Below are 25257 nucleotides of genomic sequence, written 5' to 3'. Positions count from 1 at the left end.
TAAAATAAAATGCAGTTAATTAAAATCTTTCACCAAATAACAAAGCGCAGAAGTCAAGACAAAAGAAGTTGTTATCAAATTTAAGCCCCCATATTTTATAGTTTTAATTTAAAAATATACAATAAGATATCTGTACCTCAGGGAAAGCACCAACATGTAATTTTTTTCAACGTTTTAAAAAAATTACACAAAAGTTTATGTTTAGGTTTTAGGAGTTTTAAGAAGCTTAATATGAACGTAAACGGCAACCATAGCATGTCTTTAGAATTTCACTATTCTGTTAAAGACTTAAAGGAGTCCGATCCGTCATGGATTGATGTAAATTGGGGCAAAAATCAGAAAAAGTCTAAATTTGACGAAATTTTAACTTCGAAATGGGATAAGGCCGTAGAAAATGGTAAGTTAGGACCGCGTGTGTCTTGTGAATATACGTATGTAATATTATAGCTATTACTCGGTGAAAATTTTGATCTCAAAATGTTTTTTTTCCATTGTGTTGTATGCTTTATAAACATTTTTGGGAAAACCTAATCATTTCTGTCAAAACTTAGTTTAAATATCGAAAAGTCCTTAAAAACCTTTTGAAAGTTTATATTTTCTGGTAATTTAGTACATAAATCCTTACATAGACATTTTCTACCCAGGTATTTTCAAGTACAAGTTGGACGACTGTAAATATAAAACACTTACGTCATCAAAATCCAACCCAATGCATTGCGTAGCTCAGTTGAACCCACAGCGAAGTTTTAAACGAAGAAAACGTGAAACTTTCAGCTCCATGAATGAAAACTTCACGCAAAACCAATTCAACTTCACAAAAATTTGCGATGATGAAATTTTATTCACTATGGTGCCACCTAATGACTCCGCTGCTACAGAGCTGCAAAAGACAGCTTCAAGAAATGTTGTAGTCGTTAATATCAGTCCGATAGATTACGGGCATGTTTTGCTAATTCCTGCACTTGACGAATGTCAATCACAAAGATTGACAGCTGCTTCTTTGCTGCTGGCTTTTGATTTTCTTCAGCTGAGCTCAAACCCAGGTGTTTAATAAGTTTTATTATTTTTTTATTACTTGGTTATTGTTTGTTTAAATTGTTTGCAGAGTCACCTGGAATTCCTCCACTGTCAATATGTTATCATTATCCAGTAATAGCAATTGTTAGGAAATCACATTGAATTTTGCTTAAACAGTTTTTTTATGTTGGTTAGATTCTTCATAGCAGAAAGCACAATATAGTTTTTTAAACATGTCTATAATACTTTTACACAATGAGGTTTTAACTTGAATATTATGATTTATTTTTGTGTAGATTGCTTTCAACATTTCAAACAGCTAAATTATTCACCCCAGGTTTTCGTGTTGGTTTCAACAGTCTACATGCTTGGGCTTCTATCAATCATCTGCATTTCCATGGCATGTATCTACAACACCAACTATTTTTGGATAATATACCAACATCTGACCATGTTGCTGGTTCATGTTATTTGATTGATGGTTCCTCTCCCATGCCTGCATTTGTGTTTAATGTTCCAAAGCAGAAAGAAGCCAGAGTGGTGGTAAGTGGTAGCTCATATATTATTTAATGAGGACATATGGTAAGGCTAGTGTATATGTAAACCAGATGTACATGTAGTATTCATTATTCATACACATCAAGCTCACTGTCAATTATAAGATGGGTATCATCTTATACACCAGACACACATGGTGTATTCATACATTTCAATGCTCACTGCTTAGTTTTAACATAGGTATCTTCTTATACACCACACAAACATGGTGTATTCATATGCACTTTTGCTCACTGCCAATCTACATTTCCACTTATTTCCCTTTCAGGTAGCTACAGATATTGAAAAACTTGTACACATTCTCCATGAAGGGGAAACCCCATACAACATGATGCTCACACGAGGCAGTGTTGGTACACGTTGCGTCATCGTGCCGAGAAAATCAACCCAAAATTTGGAACCTTCCGATAGCTTTGATGTGGCATGCGTTGAAATAGGAGGCCAATATCCGATTAAATACGAAAAGGAATTCTGCAGTGTCACCCATGATTCAGCATTTAAGATTCTCGCCAAAAATGCAGTGAGTAATGAGGTGTTTGATGACTTGGTTCAAAAAATTAAACAAATCCTTTAAATATAATCTAGGCATATTTGGATTCAGATAACAAATTTATTACAATCCTGGTTAAAATTCACGCAAACTAAACTTAAAATATTTATCAAGCTTCTGAAACGATGTTTTGGTAGGTTTTAGTTCAAATTTATAAATATAAGCCATAGCTTAATAAGCTATCCTAATGTCAACAAAACCCTGGTATTAGCTTGGCTGAAACTAACAATTGTTGACATTAACTAAAGAGTTTGCCAAAAAAATCCTATGTAACCTATCCTACCTATGTGTTCTCTTGATAAAACTTTTTTAAAAAAGACACTCTGTATCTTAACTATATTGCAATATGCTGAAAATATATTTTTATGCCAGGTGCACTTTAAAAAAATGTACTTAGATATTCCATGTTATATTGTATATGCTATGCAGTTTTGTTAAATGTGCTACTGTTGTAAACATAATAAAATTCCTGTATTTCACCGTACTTAAGTTTATTACACAAGTATGCAGCACAACGTGCTTTATTTTTCGTATCTGCATGCATTGTATGCAGTATAAAACAATTATAGGACAATATATATATAATGTATCCATGATTCATCAAAGAAGCTTTGTGTATGATGCCACTGTGTAGCACCCAGTGTGGCTGATGATGGGACTTTGCTAGTACCTAAAGTACAAGATATATTTATTAAAAAGAACAGTAGTATTATAAACTCATAACGTATGTAAAATAATTATCACTTATATATAGATTTGCAGGTTTAATTCATATTATGTGAAACAATAAATAAATGCCATGTTTGTGTCTTTATAATACTTATTCTTATTTTATTTTCGCGTGTAAAGTAAATTAATTGAAACTGTACCATAGTCAGTGTTATATAAGACTAGAGCGAGTGTTATAAAAAGACCAAATTACTTTATAACTAAAGTTAATGTACTTTAACCATATCTAATATGGGAGACATACATAGCTATATATTATCCACTGTTAACATTGACTTCCTTCAATACAACTGCCCTAGTTCCCACACATAAACAGCTTGCCATGCATTGTATTTATTTATACCTGTAATAGTTTGGTTTGAAAGGACCAGATTTATTGAGACCTAAATACTTTGCTTGGTCATCTGTGAGTTCAGTTAGATGAGCGTCGAACGTTGCAAGATGGAGACTTGCTACATATTCATCTAAACCATACTTTGAATGTAAATTTAGGTACTTATTTTTTAAATTTTTTTTTAAGTAAATTTTTTTTTAAATTTTATTTTTGAAATTATAGCAGTTTGAATGTAATCGTGTGAACCTACACTAGTCTGGAAAAATCAGTTAAAAATGTTTGTTGTGAAAAAAAACGTTTGCATAAAAGTGTGTGTTTGATTCTACAGTTACAGCAGTTTGAGTAAAATTGGGCATTAAATGCACAGCAGTTTTAAATAAAACAATATAATAATATTGTGTGTTTGATTTTACACCACTTTAAAATTTAAGTATAAATGTGTGTTTAAAATTACACTAGTTTTAAAGAAACAGCCTAAATATAAATATCTGTTTGAAATCGTAATGACACATGGTTGCTAGGAGTAAGCTAGAATAAAACTACTCATAGGCTACATTCCAAACATTGAATTAGATAGTTGATTGTAGGTTGCCAATTCAAAAAATCTATTACAAGCAAATACCACTCACCCATTTTTTTGGGCAGTAGATAAACGTCTTGTTTGTATCTTCCTTCTGGAGCATTAAACAATTCAATCAATGCTAATGCCTGAAAGTAATTATAAATGTTACAAAGGATATTTGTTTAGTTTACTTATAGTTTTAGACTTAAACTTAAAACACTCCCATGCCCACAGTCGAGTTGCTGAAGCTATTGCAGTGTGTGGATAAAGAGGCATAACATTTGGTTGGTTTGGTCATTTAGATCCTCGTGGGTTGAAACTTTATTAACTTATTATGTCTGCAGTCTGCTTATCCACACACTGTAATAGGCTTAACAACTCGACTGTGGGCATGGGAGTGGCAATCATGGATAAGTCACTCAAGTTCCCACCCACGAGGCTATAAATGACCAAACAAAATTATATCTGCCTATCCACACACTGCAAAATTTAACAACTCGACTGTGGGCATGGGAGTGGCAACTGGCAACCATGGATAAGTCACTCAAGTTCCCAAACACAAGGCTATAAATGACCAAACAAAATTATATCTGCCTATCCACACACTGCAACAGTATCAGCAACTTGACTGTGAGCATGGGAGTGGCAAACATGGATAAGTCGCTCAAGTTCCCACCCACAAGGCTATAAATGACCAAACTTTTTTTTATCCACACACTACTATACCCATACACACACACATATATACTTACCTGTGTACAATGTGTAATGGAAAGCACAAAGGAAGGAACAGTTGAACAGCTAAGATTAAGTAGACGACCCTCAGCGAGCAACACAATGCGTTTACCATCAGGCCATATCACATGATCAACTTGTGATCGAACCTTCTCCCATGTAAGGTCGTTCGTTTTTAAGCTCGCCTGTGAACAACAGGTATTTTTTTGTGATTTTGAGACATTACAGGTATTTTGTTACTTTTGCTACTATGGATAATGTAAAATAGTCTTTTTATGGTATTTTGGTATAAAGACTTTTCTATATTATGTGTGGAAAATTTTAATGTAAAATGGTCTGCTACTAGGCATAATGTAAAATATCCTTTTTGGCTCTTCTGGTATAATACTATTTTGCATTATGGCTGGTAGCAGACTATGTTACATTAGAATTAATTTTTTAATGGAGTTTACAGTATTATTTTGTCTATTATTTGATATAATCATATTCCCAATAATCATTGTATATTTCACCCACCACATCAATCTCTGTGTTACTGTGACCCATGTTACACACGATTGCGCCGTTCTTCATCTTATCAAGACTGTCTCGCGTGATTACGTTTTTGTTTCCTACAAATAAATTATAAGAATATTACCGACAAGCAACAACAAGAACAGGTAGAAATAACATATTCCATGGAAACTGAAAAAATAAACACACAATCCACTAAAAAATGATTTTCTGGTCCTCGGGCATAAAAATTTAAAATGGATTTTATTTAATCCAATGATATCTGGCATTATCTGCTATGTAATGAAACCTTTTAGTTGTACAGAAGACTGGTTTGATGACCTAGAGTTGAAGCCAAATTTTGCCCATTATCTAAACACAGAGTCTGCAGTTTGTAGGTACAGAAAGAAATGCTCTATAGACTATATTTGCACGAACCTGAACACGTAATAAAAATGTCTGCGGTTTTTACAACCTCGTGAAATCGCACAACTCTAATTCCATCCATGCTGTAATAATAAAAATGTGATCACTTCAACAATAAAGATCTTAAAAAAAAACTTTTTCCGAAGTACAACCTTAATCAAAGTTGGTGAAATTCTACTGACACAGGTAACCTCATAGGAAAACCAATAATTAATTGCGTGTAATTTTTCAAAACTTCACTTTAAATAATACGACTGAGTACACCAAAGTGTTTTGTTCTCTGTTTACTAGCTATGCCACCATATATGTCCTACTAAGCGTACCACAACTAATCAAATATAAACTTTGGTACAATAACAAGCTTCAAGGTAACTTACAGTTGAAGTTCACACAAGGTCAAAAACCCAATATAACCACTATGGATTAATTATTACACATAAATATGAGTAATTTGACATTGATTGGGCCAAAAAAATGCCTAACTAACTCAGTGAATACAATCTGAACAATACCTTTTTTAATGCACCAACACTCTAATTATAACAGTTACAAATATTAATAGTGTGTCGTGATTTTTTAACCCACAGTGTGCAATGCTATAAACAGATGCTTTTTAGGAAGTACATAGTGCGCATGCACTTTATACAGTAAAATACATGATTTTAGTACGCCAGCTAATAAAAACTCTAAAAACTTTAGGATATATAATGATAAGCAGTGACATAAATTTCCAATTTAAACTAATGGAAAAAGTCATTTTTTGTGTACATAATATACACCTAAATTTCCAATTTAAACTAATGGAAAAGAGCCAGTACACATCATAGTCACCAATATAACCCATTTAAAGTTTTCTGGCATATGTACATTACTCCACTATGCGTATATATCACACTATACAATATAACCCACTTACCATGCTTGTAATGCACATATTGGGTCAATCTCTGTCACATAAACAACACTTCCAAGTCCTTTCAATGCTGAACAACAACCCTTCCCCACCTCTCCATACCCACATACAACAACTTGCTTGCCACCAAACATAATGTCTGTCGTTCGTTTTAACCTAAAGTGAAATAAATCCAATTAAACGCTTGCTCTATAAGTTACGATGCTTATAACATATTTTGTTAAACTCAACCATATGGGGTGGGATCAACAAAACAACAATTTATAAAAGAAATGTACGCCTACAAAAACACAACTACAATGTTTCATTTCCCCTGAGTATTATACCCTAATAAATCTTTACACTATAAAGTATGGAGCACATCTAGTATTTAAGTTATAAACCTACAGAACAAAACGATTATTTTGAAGTTTATGAGTTGCTTTGGACCAATCGCAATATATGGAGACCTATGCGTTTAAGATATTTTAAAATAAACGTTTCCGTTCATTTTTTATATCTACGATACCAACGCTCTTAACTATTTAATGAAGAAAGCCTGTTTAGCCATAGCTTATTGGACAGATTGTCATTTTCTATAAGCTGCAGATCAAATATTATTTTGAAAAACAATCCATATTACTACTTGAATAATTTTTGCTTCTGCAAAGTAGTCATTTTTTTTGAAAAAAAAAAACTTTGATTTAATGGAAAGGCCACCCTAGATGTTTGTTACTGTTTTCCAGGCCTACATAATATATACCACAAAGCAGGAGTATCATGAAGTGTGAGAAATAACAACTCGTATGCCACACATACTCACCCGTCTAACACTGACTCTCGGCACGAATACAAATTGTCGAATTTTTGCTGCAAAACAAATGAGATGTTTAAAAAGTATATTTGAAGGTAAAGCACCCCAGTTATGTTTGCCAGGAAAAGGCATTGTTGGATTTGTGTACACTACGTTACGGTTTGCTTAGTAAAGATAAGTATAGGAAATGCATTCTAAGTCTACATCATGGTGTATTGGGAGAATACTCTGTTCTCTGTGTGTAAGGTCCTACAGGATAAGACGATATGGGACCTTTTTTGAGGAATGTACAAGGCCCCATTAAAAAGTTTAAAATAATATTTTATTCTTATTAATTAATTATAAAAACTAACCTTTGTTACAGAATCATTGACATTCATGGCGGGAATGCTGAGCTTGCCTGTTTTAGCAAGTTGATACAATCTGTGGAAATATAATGATTAAGCATTGTACACTAGAAGTACAAATCCAAAATTAGAAGCTGAAACCATTTGATATCACTACTTTAAGCTTTCTTTTAGTTTGCCTCTTGTAAATTGATTTTTGCAGGAAAAGTTTTTACCCATAAAGTTACGCATGTGGTTACTAGTAAACAGGCATGAGTTATATAAAAAAACAGAACACCTGTATTACAAACGCTTTGGGGCCACTCAAGGATTTACAACAGAGTTTAGATCACTGTTTTAACTTAAAGTCATTGAAGAATATAGGTACATTTTTTACACTCATGGGTATCAAACATGGGGAACCTCAATAATTTATGTGGCGAACAAGTGAAACTAAAACAAGCAAAACTTAAAACAAGAGAAATTTAAATTAAAAAAACTTAAATCAAAAGAAACTTAAAACAAGCGCAACTTAAAACAAACAAAAATTTAAAAAAGCTGAACTCATTGACTCACCTATGTACACCAGTCACGCTCTCTTCCACTATTCCCTTCATTCCTCTGAAGATGGTTTGATATTTCTTGATGATTGAGTGGGTAAGGTCTCCCCCATCATCAAGGATCATGTTGGGATGCCACCCATCAGCTGTGATGCACTTCTCAATGCACCACCAGAAATCTTCCTCTTCCTGACCCTTCCATGCAAATATTGAGTAACCTGGGATAAAGGGAGAAGTTAGGGGAGAGAGGAGACAGTTTAAACAGGGCAGAGGTTGAGGCAAAACAGAGTCACACTGGGACCTTTTAAAAGTACAGAAAGTGGTCTGGGTGTTGCGGTAATTGACCAAATCCAGGTTAAAAGGTAAAACTAGATCATCAACAAAGGCTCACCCATATAGAATAGAAACAGATCAGGGGGAACTTGGGTGTAATATTGGTTCAATTTGTTTTACTTGAAACCCAAGGTGCTAACATCTAGACCCAACTTTTATAGACACTCAATATTAATAGAGAAGGGTAGGGCCTTTAGTAACCCTTAACTGAGACCCAGAATGTATGTTATTTTCCTATTACCCCAACACCCAGGGTGCTACCACCTATACCCCACTGAGACAGTCACTAATAGATATGCTATTCTATAAGGATGAGGTCTTCAGTGAGGTACAACCGAGACCTAGGATATAAGTCTACTACCCAGTACCCCAAACCTCAACGCCAAGAGTGCAACCATCGAGACCCCACTGGGCACTTTATCTCCCAATACTTCACCTGCTTCTGCCAATGCAGCGGCAACTTCATTCTGTGTGGAGTAAATATTGCAACAACACCATCGGACCTTCGCACCAAGTTGACTCAAAGTTTCAATTAAAACCTGACATATTTTAATAATTAATAACCAACATATTTATATATGGTCTTGCCTGTTAATGTTATGTTTAGAACAGAGTTTAGATTACTGCCTTTTAACTTAAAGTCATAGGGACATATGGTTACATTCATACTTATCAAACATATGGAACCTCGTTAATAATGTGTCGAATACTCTTTGCTTGTTTGGCTAAACACGTAACAGCAGGGTGAAGTTTTACATTTAAAACTGGGGTGCAAAAACATAAGATGCCACTGTACTTTCAAAAGTTAGGATTTGATGTCATTCCTAGGCCCTATGTTACGCATCTACCAACTCATACACAACTTACTGCAGATTGTGCCGATATATGAGTGCAGCCCACTACTTTAGCTCCATTCAGTGGTTTATCACCCTGTGCCCTCTTACGCAGGTCCATTAACGCCGGCATCTCTTGTTCAGCAATCTCGATCTCCCGCCTTCCAAAGTCCGCATGTTTGATGTTTCGGATGCAAAAGTCAGTGAAGCCTTTGGAATTTACCTTAAAAAGTTGGTGGTGAGGTTTTGACAGCAGTAACCTGTTAAGTGGCATTGTAATGCTATTTCGGCTTACTATGTACGACATGCACTTTCTAAGGGACCATTTTAATAATATGATTCTTAAATGTATTCTACCGCAATATGCTTATGCCTATTTTTATTTTACTTGTGCATTTTATATCATGTTTATTATATGAGTAGTGCAATAGAGAAATATAGTATGTACTACAACATTTTCTATATTGTTTCTAACAAATGGTATTTTATACATTTTTTTATGTTGACAGCACATCTAGTTTCATAGAACTTAAGAAGTACAAGAGAGAATCAGTAATTTTGCTTTCAAGTAATTCAAGATATTGATTATACATTGAGTCTTTGGATGTCCATAGTCTGTAATTAAACTTCTACTGTTTCATACATCCCTTCTCCCTTGGAAGTTAAATTAATTGTTCTTATTAAAAATTAATGTTTCCATTGCTTACTTGGGGTCTTTCCCTTGGAGATATGTCATCTTCTTCATCAGAGCTTGAGTAAGATGCTGAAAGAAAATAAAGCTTAATCAAAAATTGTCAGGATAACAAAATTAAAAGTTAAAGTAAAGAGAAACTTAAAATTGAACCGAGTTTTAAAGATAAGAAATTAAAAATAAGTTTAAAAACACAAGAACTTCTTTAGTTACTGTTTTTAAGGTTACAGGAAAAATAAATAGATAATTGGTTGATAAAAAATAAAAGCGCATGTGAAATACTTTGCATAAGATACTGTGCATGGCATAGACTGATTAATACTTAAAAAAAAACAAAAAAAGTTAAAATGTAACTTAAGATAAGAGTGTATCCAGGATTTTTTTAATGGAGTCCAACTTTATTTTAAAACATCCATTTGCGCATTGGACGAAAACCAGATGTGCGGCGCAATAAACGATCCTTATTTTTCATACAAAAAATATGTATGAATTAATAACTTTAAATGGCAGGAACAAGAATTATCAGAAGACTCCACTAATAGTTGTAAAGCACTAACTTATATTCATCTTTATAGTTGCAAACTTTGTGTTAAAATTAATGCTTTCTTCCCAATACCGAGTAGAACACAAAATCTTCCATCAGAAATCAGAATCTTAACAGCATCAAACTTTATATGCCTTCTGCTATACTACAGCCTATTTAAGAAAACTTATCTGTCTATTCTGATACTACAGTTCAAGGCGTCTAAGAAACAAACTGATATCCATTACAAAACACTCTAAAATTTGGTATAAATTAACTTTATCTCCACTTCTATACACAAAGTTTGTCCAAAAACTCCATCTAAACCAACACTAGTTACAGTATAAAGTTTTGAGGTACAGCTGATGTTAATTACACAATGCTCCCTACAATACATGTCACCCCACTAATTATTGAACGGGACAACATTACAAGTTAATTAGATTTCCACCCAAAGGTCTTCATTATAATGAATTCCAATCCCACTCGATTATATTGCCCAAAGGAACTGATCTACAAGGTTATTATTGAAAAAATTATTCACTGAGTTACTAATCATTGCATGACATAAGTTAGGTAAACATCCAAGAAAAGGACACACCTTAGGTAAACAGCACCAGGTCAAATAAAAATAAATTTAGATTATATTGTTTGTTAAAGGATTAACAAATCTCAGCCATGCAACAGCTTGCCACATAAATATATTGATTTCTTTTAAAATGCTTCTTGAAAAACAAAACAATCATTTTAAATGAGATTTTTTGCACGTTAACAGTTTAGTTGACAGTTAAACAATTTGGAACTTTTTAAGTGGTTGTTAAACTGGGTACTATTTAACCCTGTGGTTTAACACAAATACACAACCATTATAAGAGTCCAAGGTACTTGTTCAAAGCTTTACTATTATTTAAAAGTAATAAAAATAATTTTAGGCAAAAATAGAGAATTTACAAAGAGTTAATCTACAAAAAGTTACGAACCAAATATTTAAAATATTTTTTTTAATTCTGATCAAAAATACTACAAAAAAATCCTGTTTTGTTGCCAACCCTTCCAACTGACCCTGATTTACAGTAAACAGATTTTAATTGATTTCTATGGTATCACCATGCATGGGATTATGTAAAGCATTAATATATAATTTAATCAATAACTCATTCAACTACCAACTTCCTGTTAAAAGAGAATCCAAGCAATTAATAACAAATGAAGCTGGAGCTTAACATATAAAATATTTATAAAGTAATTTGTGCCAGTAAGCACAACTGAAAGGTAAATTGACAATTTTAGGTAACAGATTAAAAACCTTTTGGAATTGTTGCTCTTCAACTAACAATATTGAACAAGAATCTATTTGTTAACAAAAAATAAATTTGCACAACTTTTTGCAAGTGTATAGATTTTGTTGTATTGGACCAACACAATACTTTTGACAGGGAAATTTTAACTAGTGTCAACAAAACAATTACCTTGAACTTGTTGCATGCATTTCTTAGATGGTTAGTTTAGTTCTATTTGACTACCCTTGACTATATACCTTTGCTTTGACCTATATTTAATCCCCTCAAGATTCCACCACTATGGAGAACTTACAACTTGTAGGAAACATCCAATTAAAATACCTGTGCTTGTAGTTGAGAATTCTCTTGACAACGTGATGCTGGGACGACGGATTTCGCGACTTTTTCGCCGCGTTGGAATTCCTTCAGTTATTTCCAAACCTATCTCATTGTCTAACTTAAACGTGACCTCGTGACTCCGCGTTTGACCTTCGCGCTCCATTGCACTCAACATGTTTATATTTATTTTGGACTTAAAGGTAAAAAAATAAAATTTGTCATTTAAAACATTTTTTCTGTGAAACCGAAGGAAAAGTTACTGCCGAGTAAACAGGAACAGGGATAATAGTGAATCCACTAAAGAGAAGCATGATAATAGCTGCCATAATTCTATACGTACTATAATCCTATAGCATATATGAATATTTCCAATTAGCACAAAATATATACGACTCAATCTATAAATAACAGGTATAATATAGCTAGCACAAAATATATAGATTCCGTTTATAAATGACAGGTATTATATCACCACTAATGAACTAGTAGAATTAGTAGATAACAATAATATATATTATAGTGAGCTCAAACAACTGAAATAACTAAACCTAGTAACCTACAGGGGGTAATTTAAATAATTGTCTAACATTACCAACTAATCAACCATAGCATTAATAGTGTGGCCCCTGCTATGCCAATCTGCTCTAAAAAGTATTCGTAAACCTGATAACCACTGTCCACTCTCTATCTTACAGAAAATGAAGTTTAACTATCTCTTTAAATATGATGACCAATAACAAATTAATTAAACCAGCGAAGAGAAGAGCATTAGCAACTAAACAGCAATAATTAAACATGTTACAGCAACAAATACAAAAAAAACTCCATTAACAAATATGAATAGAAATACGTTAGACTTCCCAACAACTTCTGGTTGCACATACAGGAAATTCAAGCACATAAACAACACGTCTTGTAGTCACATTAGACCACCAGCTAACAAGGGGTTTTTGCACTTGAGTCTGATAGAAGACGTCTCTCTACAGGCGGTCGGTAGTAATAAAAATCTCTGGGTTGCTATGATACAGATGCCGCATTGGCATGAGTGATTTACAACTTATGAGTGTAATAAGGTCTGTAATAATACCAAGTATGGACTTTATTTCGATAAAGCCTCAAGTTACTGAGCGACAACTACGAAAATCGTCGCCACGATTCGCGATCTAGAATTTGGAATACGTCACAATTGGGAGCGAAATAACAACGTCGTTGGTTCATTAATTTCAGACAATTGTGGACAGTTTTGCCGATTTTGAGTTAGAATACTGGGAGTCAAAATGAACAACAGACGGAAAACAATTAATTATACGTATATTTTGTTGCAGATTTATTTCTCGTTTTATGATTTTTTTATAACGACGATGGTAATATCAAATACGTTCAACGGCTTCTTATAACGTATCCTCGCAACTACAGAAAAATCTGTAAGACTGTTTAGAATAGTTAAGCAACCACGGCAACCTTAAAAAAACTAACACCGCGATATTTGCCCCACTTTCAATGCGGCGCGACCATGCAACAGCTATCAAATTACCTCTTACCTTCAAAAAAGCTAACGCTAAGCCTCGGTTCTTTAAAATAACTCAGTGATCAGCATATTTGAAAAAGCCAAGCAATACGACCTACTTTCCACTTAGTGCGACGCTAAGTAGTCCAGACCGCAATGCATGGTAAAAAATAAACAACTGAGTCCAAGCTACGTGAAATATCTCACGCTGAGAGCACTCGGATCATACGAAAATGGTTTTTAATTAAAACAGATGCATAAGCAGTAATAATCGATAATAAAGCGATCATCACTGCTTTATATTGAACCCATATGCAGTAATGAAATATTCTTCTTTTTTATTTCACTTTACTTAAATAACTGCCACGGTCAAGTTAAGGGTAATATCGTCTAAGCACGCAAGTAATAAAACTTAACGGTGCGGTTACAACTCGTAGTTAAAGTAATGAACAAGTCGACTGCGGTGAAATTAAGCGTGTAATGAAACCTTCAGATCAATTTTGCTTATGGGAAATAATGAAACGTCTTTTCTAGTTAATTGAGGATATGTGGCTACAAACTTTCTTAATTAATCGACAAACTACGGAGTAGCCAGGTTCTATTTCGTATCCTGGAAGCAAGTTAACCACTTCTGCTATTTGTTCAGCAGTGATGACTGACATGGGGAACGTGTAGTTTGTGGTTGTCACATCATACTTATGTTTGTTACGTCCTAGTCATGATTGATGTGAAAAAGTGCCGGAAGTTTCTCCATTTATTACAAGAATAGATCTGGTCCAATAATATTCAGAATTAAGTTCCACGAAATGTGTAGGCGACACAAATTGTAAATAGATAATTAAACAAGAGACTGTTGATGCGACTTTGGGCGGAATATTTATCTCACAGAAGGCAATTCTTGATTTTTGTCTATTACGAATTTCACAGCACTTGAGAGTGAACTTTATTTCGTTACAAGAATCGTCCAGCTTCATGAGGACTAAATCAGGGGCATTTTCACGGAATTTATCAAGGTTAATTAGTCCAATAACATGAACATTCAAAATTCCCAACACGCAATGTTACAATACGTAAAAGGTTGCCACTGGATTTAGTGATCCAGCTTATAAACATGAAGCAGAACAGAGCAACAGGACTGGTAGGATCATTATATTTATGGCATAATAGGTTGCTTTTCAATAAGCACGCGAGATAAGCTACTGTATTGTACGCGGAAACTACACAATATACTCGGTTAAGTGTGAATAATGCGAGCTTTGAATAAGAACTACGGTTGGTTTAGCGTTCTAAGTCTACTCTACGTATACATTTTCAAAGTTGTTTTTTTAAATATAACTATTTAAAATCTAGCGCACTTCTGGATCCAACTAGTGCATTGTAATATAAAAATAAGAGTACGGCCCGAAAAGTTGGCTGTGACGTCACAAAGACGCTCGTCGCCATAACCCGTGGTTTCTGAATAGAAGGATAAGAAGCGTCTGGATAATAATTAACTACAATCCAGAATTCCTTTGTCCACTTTCTGGAAATCGCGTAGTCGAACTCGAATAATCTGCATTGTGACGTCACGATCGATTGAAGCTCATGCGAATGCCGCGATATGACGTCATAATAGCATTTTTGCATGCTGCAACTCGTGTGACGTCACACCAGCATTCTAACAGAAAATAAACCCCTTCAAACACAACACCGAAGGCATACGAACTTAATACGACAGTGGTAAATGGATATCAACCAAACTTAGATAAGAAGTAAACAGTTTGTATAAAGCGTTGGTACTGAACCCAAAATTTGAATGATAAGATCGAATTACCGCACACATAGGTATACTACAGAGCACTGTATTAACTTTAACGTTATCTATGACTATGCCTCATACTTAAAGGTGGTTTACCTCAACTATCAATCAGTCCTATCAGTTATTTGTTAACGTAAAATACTTAAGCCAGCATTGTAGCGCAAACAGAGAGAGTCAAAAGTGACGCAAAGCGGAAAATATTTACTGACCGCGGCTTCGGTAAAACGAGGACACTTTCAACGGCGACCAACGTACACGGTACTTGCTTGATGACAATTTATGGCACAGGCACGAAACCGTCGTAAATATAGACCTATTAATGAGCCTATCTCCTTTAAATTTCCCTTTCATTGCCTTTCAGTTTCTAGCGCAAACTAGATTCCCCACAACTCATATATAAACCACATGTTTAAATGAAGTCTCAACTTCAACGAATTAAAGTATCACACAAGCATAATAATATATATAACTTTTGCAAAGATACAGAATTGCTTTTTTTTCAAAATATTAGTATTATTTAACTCTGCTACGCCTAACGCAAATTAGAAAGCAAGTTTAACTTTTATATCAGAAATAATCAAACAACGCCAAAACGATTATTATACAGAATATACTTTTCTATTTTAAATTTCCCTCTCATCGCCTTTCAGTTTCTAGCGCAAACTAGATTCCCCACAACTCATATATAAACCACTTGTTTAAATGAAGTCTCGACTTCAACGGATTAAAGTATCAAGAACCCGCTAACCCATTAATCCGGGATTTAAACTTAAAACTGAACTAAACCACTGACAATATATGAAAAACTGCATTGCTGCAGCAGCATGATACATCTGCAGACAGACAATCTCTTTAAGCGGAGTATAATTCAAATGTTCGTAACCCCGGACAACCAAATGGAGCAGAAAATTTATCGCCCATATGTTTGCTTTGGAATTGATTTTGAGCAGACCTTATCACCACAAAGTTACGAAACGTCTGCTGTACATAAACCTCATTGTTGTTTATTCTTCGTTGTTTTAATGTATACAAGCTTAAATTTTGTGATCAAGTCGATAACGAATTTCAACGTCATAAAGTTACGGAACGTCTGCTGCATATACATTAACCGCTTTGCTGTATAATACCCGACCTTTGGCGTTCTATATAAAATCATTTGTGAGGTCGACGATAAATAAATTTATGTCATGTTTGTAATTTGGTATATCTGAACACTAAATATACCTTTAGTAGGCCATGGTTTATAATTGTTACATTATTTCTCCTTACTGTATGCGCGGCGATACTGCGATAATATCACGTCGTTCTAATCGTGTTGAAGCTTACGGTTTCATTAAATTTTAAGCGGTCAATGTAAAGTTTACAAAACCCGGTTTGCACCGATGTGCAAAAAGTCACCAGAGTTCAAGTAAACAACGAATATATGACGTGGCATGTTTTCGTCAGACCACCAGGTACGAATTTTGCGAAGTATTGAAACATAAATCACGCTAAACTAAAATATTGGATTTTAGAAAATATATATATATTTATTTCGTAACTTGGAATCACGGTTTACTAGAGATCCCTAGCAGATTGTGGTCCAACTCAACTCATATATAATGTTCATTATTGTACGGAACTACGGATAAAAGTATTAGCGACTTTGAATAATGAGGATGTAGATCAAATACGTCATTTGCGACATGAATACGCACGAGCTGTGGTCTAATCTATTATTTAAACGGGTGTACTTCAAACGTTAAAGAGATTGTCTTGTTGTATTTAGATAATGTCAGATATTTTACAGAGAACTACAGTTCTGTTTAAAATATTGGCATTTTTTAGCATAAGGTGCATAAAAACACCATGTGTGTTTTGGTGTATAATAAGACATCGTTGTTAAAACTCAACAGCGAGAATGCGGTGCATGAAAACACTATGTGTGGGGTGTTTGGTTTGGTGTAGATAAAGACATCCATGTTATAACTTAATGGTAGGCATGAGGTATACGAATATACACCATGTATGTCTAACTGTCTGGTGTATAAGAAGAAAGTCAAGACACCAGTGTTATAACTCGACAGTGCGTATGAGACGTATCCCGATGTACTGACAAGCATTTTGATTTATTAAACGGACACACACGGGACACGACCGATTAAAAACGAAAACCAGCGGTGATATTAATTCCAGTCTCGATCAATGATAATCATTGCGGAAATTAACATCGGGAAAAACATGTTTCACCAATAAAAAATACTATTCTATAAATAACCTGTTACAACACTACTTACAATTTTTTTAAACGGCAAAATGATAATACTTATTGGCTTACTTAATTAAAAAAAATGAACGGGTTCAAGTCAAAATATGTTTCTGTAATGCATGCTGTTTCCAAGCAGGTTTTTGATATGCGCTGCTTTACAAGACAGTATGTTAGAAATTAAGAAGAATTCGTGCGATCGAGTAAAATCAGGCGATAAAATTTCCCATAAATTTAATACTACAGTGATACCCACAAATACGCCAAGAGCGCCAACCACGAAACACTCAACTTGTATTTAATTACAGCGAGTGCACTTTTCACACCAGGAGTACTTGCTTTCGATAGCAGGCCAGCTATCTCTTTAACCTATATAGTAACTATACGGGCATAGGTACGCATAGAGACGACTATGCAAAGGGTTCTTAAAAATTAAAAAACTTTAGTCAACAGTAATAACTCCGTACACTATATGACTAATTGACCACGCACATGATCTGACATAGTAAGAATACTTTTCTCTGTGCATTCGTTATTTCGTAAAGGTTGGATTGACTAACTATGTTCATTAAAACTGAAATCCGGAATATAATTTCCTTCCTGAAAAACTTAATAGAACGAGGCCTATATAAGCTATAGAGTACTTAGCACTAGTTGCACCTATTCAGCACTGACTATCAACAACGTCTAAACTTTTCTCTATTTATATCGGTACGTGCCCACTCATGTCACGACTCTGGTGCATCATCTAACGGATGAAAATAAACACATGGCAATATGAACCACCATACGTGACGTATATTGAATAAAGCCAGCAGCAAACATGGCAACGAACTTTTGCAGCGATCGCTAATCTTGATCATCAAACAATACGCGCAGCGTCAAACGTTTGTGACGTCACATAGTATTGTTATACAATGTGACGTAACAATCGTTTTGCAAAATTTAGTTTTTCGACATTTCCAAATATCGTATTCTTTGTTGTTATATTTATCTTTTTAATTATATTTAAGAAGATGAGCAACATTAAGCCATAATGTTTAATATGTTACGTAATATCACTTCCTTTGAGGTTAATTGGGTTAAAACGCAGGCAACGATTTAAATACGCTGGTGCTTAATAGAAACAGCAGCAAATCTGGTACTTTACGAGGAAGCATATCGGCAAATAATCTAGGACCAACAGAAAATCTCTAATCGGATGTTTAGCGGGTATGCGGGTAGCACCCCATATTGGACTTTAAAGCCAATATTGAAAAAGGGACACCTGGCACACAAAAATCAATGTCGGGAATTGGAAAAAGTAATTATTTCCAAATTTGATGTCTCAGAGGTAATTTTAAACTGATGAAATCCTTTGATTGAGTTGTTGTTTACGTCATAATTAGCATTATTTTATTATGAACTCACCTGAACTGAAACTGTCTGCAGAGGACGCAGATATGGATCTTGACATGGACCTCTTTTTTCTGACCTTCTTGTCCTCCACGAAGGATATTTGCTGTGGAAATCAAAACTTTAGACATTTCAATCTACAAAACTAAATTCCACAATTTTCTTACGCTATTAGAACAGTAGTTGCATTGCACCGACATTGTTAAACGAGATATATGAACAAGCGCGACGCATTTTCTGCTTTTATGCGGCAGCGTCGCCGCTCTTATTTAACAGAAGTAATAAACAGTTGTTCATTACATACCCTAAGCGTAACTAGTTGCAAATTAACGAAAAATGCGGTGACTCTACCAACATTAAACCGTGGCACCTCAACCTGTTACGTCACAAAAGGAATCACAGCCAAAAGGATCACGTGGTAGCGCTACCGACCAATCAGAAATGCAGCTTTTACGTCGACTGAAGGCCGCCTTGTATTTATTTAACGTAAATATTTCTAACTGCGTAAACACAGCAAATAATTCAGAGGCGTCAACAGCGAATTAAACCGTCCCATGTTTGACACTATGGCCATCAAAAGCAATTCATTTTCATAATTAACTTGTTTCGTGGGCTGATTACACAGCCGTGCTAAATAGTTGCAGATTAACAGAATGCCTCTATAAACAATTGACCGTGGGATTCACTATTGTTACGTCATAAAAACGCGTCAGGAACCAAAGATCATACCATACTCTCCTCTTATATTATTTGGAGCTACATAAATAAAAGCTCCTTTTTCTTGACCCATACCATACCACGCTACTCTGTGACGTAACAGAGTGTATTTGTAGCGTAACAGCAGTGAATAATCCCACACACGCGTATAACCTCTCGCTTACCTTAAGACTTTAGAAAACACTTTAAAAGTAACAACCAATCACTAAGATTTATAACACATGCACTACCTTATGTATTGCCATGTAGTATAACAAGGGTATTAAGGATATAAGGCACTTAAAAGTCAACATCAAGTTAATAATTACAATGATAACAAGGATCCTTATTAAGAACAATGCAATCACCGTTACGTCATAATGATAATAGTGTCGTTAACCACATGAAGAACGAAACTTTTTTTTTATATTGTGACGCCACCAGACTGTTTAATAATGACGTCATAATTATTAGCAATTTGCAACGTGAGAAATTTAGAAAGCGTATGTAAGGCGATACTTGCCAAGTGACTCAGTAGTTAAGAGGTAGAAAAACACGATGCGTGTTATGGAGCAAGATAGATACCGTTAGCACATGATATCCCATATTTCTTATTCGTGTTTTTAACAATTAACATCAATACAAACATGGGCGATTTTACCTTAACGTAATATATAACCAAATGTTTGATACTTTTAACATACAACTTATAATGGAGGGGGAGATGAGACACATTTTTATTTTCTCCTCCCATTTGGTAGTAAACAAAGAATATTCAAAGAATTATAAAACCGTATCATCACGACTCCTATAGACCGTTGTTAATTGTTTAAAACACGATATTTGAATATTATGTGCCATTTTCCCCCACCATACACATGGTAAATACTTTATCTGGCCATTTAAATACAGACAGCTAAACTTAACAGCGTTAGCAGATGCTGATGTATATTGTGAACATACAAATACCATTGTTACATCATTAAGTAGTATAGTTTAATTTCTATAATAAAACACAGACACATTTCACTTATATATTCTGGTAAAATGTGTTCATTGTTTTATCGATGACACGCGTGTACGTAATATGTAATGATGTGATGCCACATCCGTATATTGTTAATTCAGTACGACGAGACGCTTAATCGCAGTAACAGCGGTTTATGAATAAGGGTGTCATCATTGTTATGTAAGGAGTACTGCAAAGGTATATGGAGATGTTGGGCAGAACGGCTACCCAGACACCACATTAACATAAATAATTCATGTGGGGCTATTTTTAAACCAGACTCAGTGGTATTGGGTTGTTGTTGACCATGAAAAGTCAAGTTTTCCAATTAACCTGTACACAGATTGCGCCGTATAATAAGTGTAATGTATACTGCATTGCTACTGTGTGCAATAACTGCATACAGTATAAATAAACAACGTAAAGCAATGACATCGATATATGGTTGTAGTATAAGGAACAGAAAAGTGCATGGTTTAACAACGTGGTTGTAACTTGCCCTATCACACATGGGTCATTACAGACGTTAAGATAATTATTATAAGATTTATCACAACATGACGTATTTGGGTTTAACCACGAACAACATGACGTTTTATGTGTGATTCGGTCGAAATAAAGAGGATTACAACACCGATGTTCATGTTGGCAGTCTTTTTAACGTTAAACTACAAAACATACAAGATGTAGTTTAACAAAGTAAACAAACAACCTTGTTACGTCACCTCGTGAGTTTCCGAACCAAACACACTTCCTTGGCTATCTAGTCTCCCAACAGAAGTAACTGATAATCCCCTGGACATAATACGACGGTTATTGCTCTTTTGTCTTCTTAGGAGGTTTCTCTTCTCCTCCAACTTCTTGAGGCTCTCACCCGTCCCCGTGACGTCACGCCTCGGAGCAACAGTCCTTCTATCTCCATTCTCAATATTATCTCTCTTTCCAGAAGCTGACATTTCAGTTTCTACACCTACACAACTTACTACACTGTATAAGACTACATATATACCTGTATAAAAGCACACACATAAAATCTCCGGCTTTACAAAACAATACAGTAACAATTCTATATACAACAATCTACACTACTGCCCACATTCGATAACGGTCTGAAACTAAACCTATAACTTCCGCCTTTTGAAATATGCTTTCCTTTACTTGTACTGCTGTCATCTTTAGCAATCTATTTAAAGGCATTTAAACCGAAGAACCTGATTTTAAATTACCAGTACTGCAAGCGGGAAAAGCGCTATAAAAATTCTATCTCCTAAACCGATCCGTTATTTGCATAACTTGCTGCTCACACGCACGCACGGTGTCGGTTTACCAGAGTTTCCTGGTCCGCTGGTGTATTTATAGCAGCGTCCTATCGAGTACTGTGTTGGCGCCTATCTCACACAGTAGAAAACACGAACGCCACTCAGCTGTATAAGCATTCCTAGAACCCGACAATCCGTAACGTAGGAAGAAAACAACAAAACATTATTCCTAAAGCTAAAGCTACACTTTCGACTTTCTTGGCAAATAAGGCGACTCAAGACCTCTTACGGAAAGAACGAACTAAAAAGCTGACGCAGTGGTGCGACCATAAGAAATAATGCAAGGCTGCAACTAATGACCTGGTGTAGCAATAGCCGTTATAACTTAACTATTTTTGCGGTCAATATCCATACTTCATTGGTTTTGTAAGTAAGCTGAATTTCATAACAACCCACACTTGACTTCTTAAAATGTTGAAAACTGTTATCCAGGCTTATCGCCTCAACGGCTGTGAAACAAACTTGAACTTTTGGCTTCGTATGATTTAACATTGAGCTGTAAACTAGGTCCAACAGTGTGACTGTTGGACTGCGTTGATCCCAATCTAATTCAACTAATGGATATCAACTGGGTGCACCCAACACGCTGGTTGTGGTATTAATACAATTTATTATTTTGATTTCCATTACCCTATTAGACAGATTGATTCAATGCACCGCCGAACTCTAATGCATTACTACTGATTGACTAATAGCTATTATACCAGACATGCAAATGAAAGCATGCTATACGTAATATCGTTGCTACAAATTATTTAGTTGCAAAAGGGACAAACGTGTCGTATATAACGAAACCTAGACAGTAATGGAATAAAAAAATACGTTTTTAGTAAATCAGTTTACAGTAAAGCAGAATGCGTCGGTTCCGTGGTAGACGGGTGTGGATTTATTGATCGTGGCTATTTCTTACTATCTATTTGACATCACATTACGGGGCACCTTTGTGATGCAAACCACGTGTTCGTAAAACATATTATGACGCAACAGCGACATCTAGCGTACGAGTTTTGAAGACAAATGCGACTGCAGGGGGGAGTTACACAATTGATGTCACGCGCGCAATAATTTATGTTCAAAAAAATAGGGTACTGACGTACTGTATAGGCTAATCACATTTTTTACAAAACTTTTCCTTTTTCTGCGATACCTAAAGCTACACAAATTTAAATTAGGAAAAAAAACAAAGTAATATTGAGTATGACATTAAATTTAACAAATTTTCCTATTTTAACAACAATAAATCTCATCACTTCATCAGGTAACAGTTAAATACTTCAGTGGTTAAGGTAGATGAGTAAATTTCAAGCTATCCATCACGATTGTACCTACAACCCTTATAATTCATTGGCTTGTACAGTGTGGTAAAGAGTTGATTAAAAAAAACCACCCACTGTTTGTATGTTAAACAAACAGATGAGGTTTCAGCCACATACCCAAGTCTGTCGAGCTGATGAAGGTAATATGAGGATGTGCAATGACACGTACACTCACTGGGCCGAATAGGTTCAAAAAACTGAACATAGAACCAACTAAACAGCTTCACGGTGTAATGGGCTTGGTTTTTAAACCAAAAAAAAATATTTTCCCTAGTTAGCACAATTTATATTGTCTGTGGTTTCAAATCTTGCTTGTTATTTTGAAATTGTAAAGTTTTGGTTATCATATTTGAATGGTTAAATAAAAATTATGCTGTGTTTTAACTTGGGAATGAAGACTGTTTTTAATGAAACTGTTTTTCCATTATAAATTATTTTTAATTTATATCTTAATGATTATTACTTAATCCATAAAATAGCCTATATGGTGTAGAAGTAAATCAATTGATCAAAGTCATTAGGACTACATTGACATTATATTCAGGCAAAGGTCCACACAAAGTAAAAATTGATGTGATTAATGAATCAACAGGAATTACCAGTATACCCTGTCATGTGTATAGTGCATACACGGTAATAAATTATAAGGTTGGTTCAGGTAAGTGTTGGTGAAAAACATGTTCATAAAAATTGTCAAATGAATCACTTTTATAGGAAGGTAAATACGTCAATGTTTGCTGAAGTTAGGGTTAATAAAAGTAATGGCAAACAATTTTCAAATTTTGGCACTTCGATACATTGTATGCATAACAGGTCATGCTACACCTGTAGATTTTACAGATCGAAAAATATATTAAAAAACACAATTTCAAGAAAAAAAATGTCTCCATATAACCTAAACACTTCATACATTCTTTGGTTAAAATGCCGTGACAGACTAAACCTATGTATTAAGATTACGAAGGCTTGTGTTTACATACATACAAGATTACTGTCCACCAACAGTACAAGACATTTTTGTTTGTATGTGTGCTTTGCATTTTATTGAAGGATTATTTTATTTTGAATGTATAACTAATGTATATACATATTGAATGTAAGTAAAAATGTATTTAAGTGTGTTTATAAAATGTTCCATAAAAATTAAGTATCACTTGTGTTTGGACAAATTTAACAATTAAGTAAAATCGAATTTATATAAGTAACAAAAACTTTCAGTAAACACCTCAATACGACAGAATTATTTTTGACATAAATTAAATGGAGTTCATCAGGGGGAAATTTCGATGGCAGTTTAATTGGCAGCACATTGTCAGGCCAATGCTTGCTTATTAAAAATGCATAACAGTTCCGTGAATTGACATTTTGTTTTGTTTATTGCGTAAACCCTGTACATGTCTTCCTATTATGATGTTACATGGCAGTTACTGACTCACAACTACATAATACAAAATCCTTACACAGCATTTTTTACATGAAAGTGGTAACTGATACGTCCCCACAGTAAAATCACAGGTTGACTACAATGAGACTTTTGTATTGAACTTAAACTTAAAACAAACTAAACACTGCATTATATTACTAGAAATGGGAAATAACTAATATAAGGAAACCACAAACATTTTAGAAGATCAAACTTGGCTACACATATTACATTTTAAGAAATAATATTTCAAGTTTCGACACAAAAATTCAAAGAAAATCAACATTCTGACCAAAGTGAAAAACCGTATATATAATCGCATATTTTAATATAATGATGATGAATGAATGGTGATAAAGCAAAAGCACTCACCCGTACCCTGTTTGCAATCTCAGGTTGCAAACCTTTCTTATTGGAGCTTGCTTGGGACGATTTTTGAGCTTCCAGGACATACCTGTTGTTATCCCCACCATGATGATCATGTTTATGATCTTTATGATGCTTTTTCTCCGACATGATCTCGTGCCTAACAAGCACCTAAAACTAAATAACCTA

The 25257-nt window shown here is 34.5% G+C and overlaps 2 protein-coding genes across 6 annotated transcripts; one reads left to right on the top strand and one right to left on the bottom strand.

Moving 5' to 3' along the window:
• The first annotated feature begins 162 nt into the window (after nt 1-162).
• Nucleotides 163-2942, top strand: LOC149732458 (GDP-D-glucose phosphorylase 1-like). Its single transcript, XM_089882413.1, has 4 exons — nt 163-397; nt 645-1043; nt 1355-1560; nt 1844-2942. The coding sequence occupies exons 1-4, from the start codon at nt 232-234 to the stop codon at nt 2147-2149; spliced, it is 1077 nt and encodes a 358-aa protein (XP_089738539.1). The 5' UTR covers nt 163-231; the 3' UTR covers nt 2150-2942.
• Nucleotides 2600-25257, bottom strand: LOC149732457 (S-adenosylhomocysteine hydrolase-like protein 2). Of its 5 annotated transcripts, none has more exons than XM_089882396.1 (15): nt 25075-25257; nt 18955-19045; nt 9869-9924; nt 9196-9384; nt 8765-8867; nt 8012-8213; nt 7463-7532; nt 7119-7165; nt 6320-6472; nt 5416-5486; nt 5002-5096; nt 4503-4670; nt 3818-3896; nt 3198-3318; nt 2600-2795 (listed from the first exon to the last, which is right to left on the bottom strand). In XM_089882396.1, the coding sequence occupies exons 1-15, from the start codon at nt 25216-25218 to the stop codon at nt 2789-2791; spliced, it is 1596 nt and encodes a 531-aa protein (XP_089738522.1). In that variant the 5' UTR covers nt 25219-25257; the 3' UTR covers nt 2600-2788. The 5 variants fall into 5 exon arrangements, with proteins under 5 accessions (XP_089738522.1, XP_089738523.1, XP_089738521.1 ...); XM_089882397.1 differs by having other exon boundaries at nt 25081-25218; XM_089882395.1 differs by lacking the exon at nt 25075-25257 and adding an exon at nt 21370-21663.

This window comes from Ciona robusta, chromosome 8 (genome assembly GCF_009617815.1).
Source record: "Ciona robusta chromosome 8, ASM961781v2".
Classification (NCBI taxonomy): Eukaryota; Metazoa; Chordata; class Ascidiacea; order Phlebobranchia; family Cionidae; genus Ciona; species Ciona robusta.
This window is presented reverse-complemented; position numbering and strand designations above follow the sequence as displayed.

Excerpts from the sequence above, each read along its gene's own strand:
- LOC149732458 (XM_089882413.1), top strand. The coding sequence starts at position 232 with ATGAACGTAAACGGCAACCATAGCATGTCTTTAGAATTTCACTATTCT. Across the intron at positions 398-644 it reads GGATAAGGCCGTAGAAAATG|GTATTTTCAAGTACAAGTTG; the intron begins GTAAGTTAGGAC and ends TTTTCTACCCAG. Across the intron at positions 1,561-1,843 it reads AGAAAGAAGCCAGAGTGGTG|GTAGCTACAGATATTGAAAA; the intron begins GTAAGTGGTAGC and ends TTTCCCTTTCAG.
- LOC149732457 (XM_089882395.1), bottom strand. The coding sequence starts at position 21,600 with ATGTCAGCTTCTGGAAAGAGAGATAATATTGAGAATGGAGATAGAAGG. Across the intron at positions 9,385-9,868 it reads CTCCAAGGGAAAGACCCCAA|GTAAATTCCAAAGGCTTCAC; the intron begins GTAAGCAATGGA and ends CAACTTTTTAAG. Across the intron at positions 8,214-8,764 it reads CGCTGCATTGGCAGAAGCAG|GTTACTCAATATTTGCATGG; the intron begins GTGAAGTATTGG and ends CCTTTATCCCAG.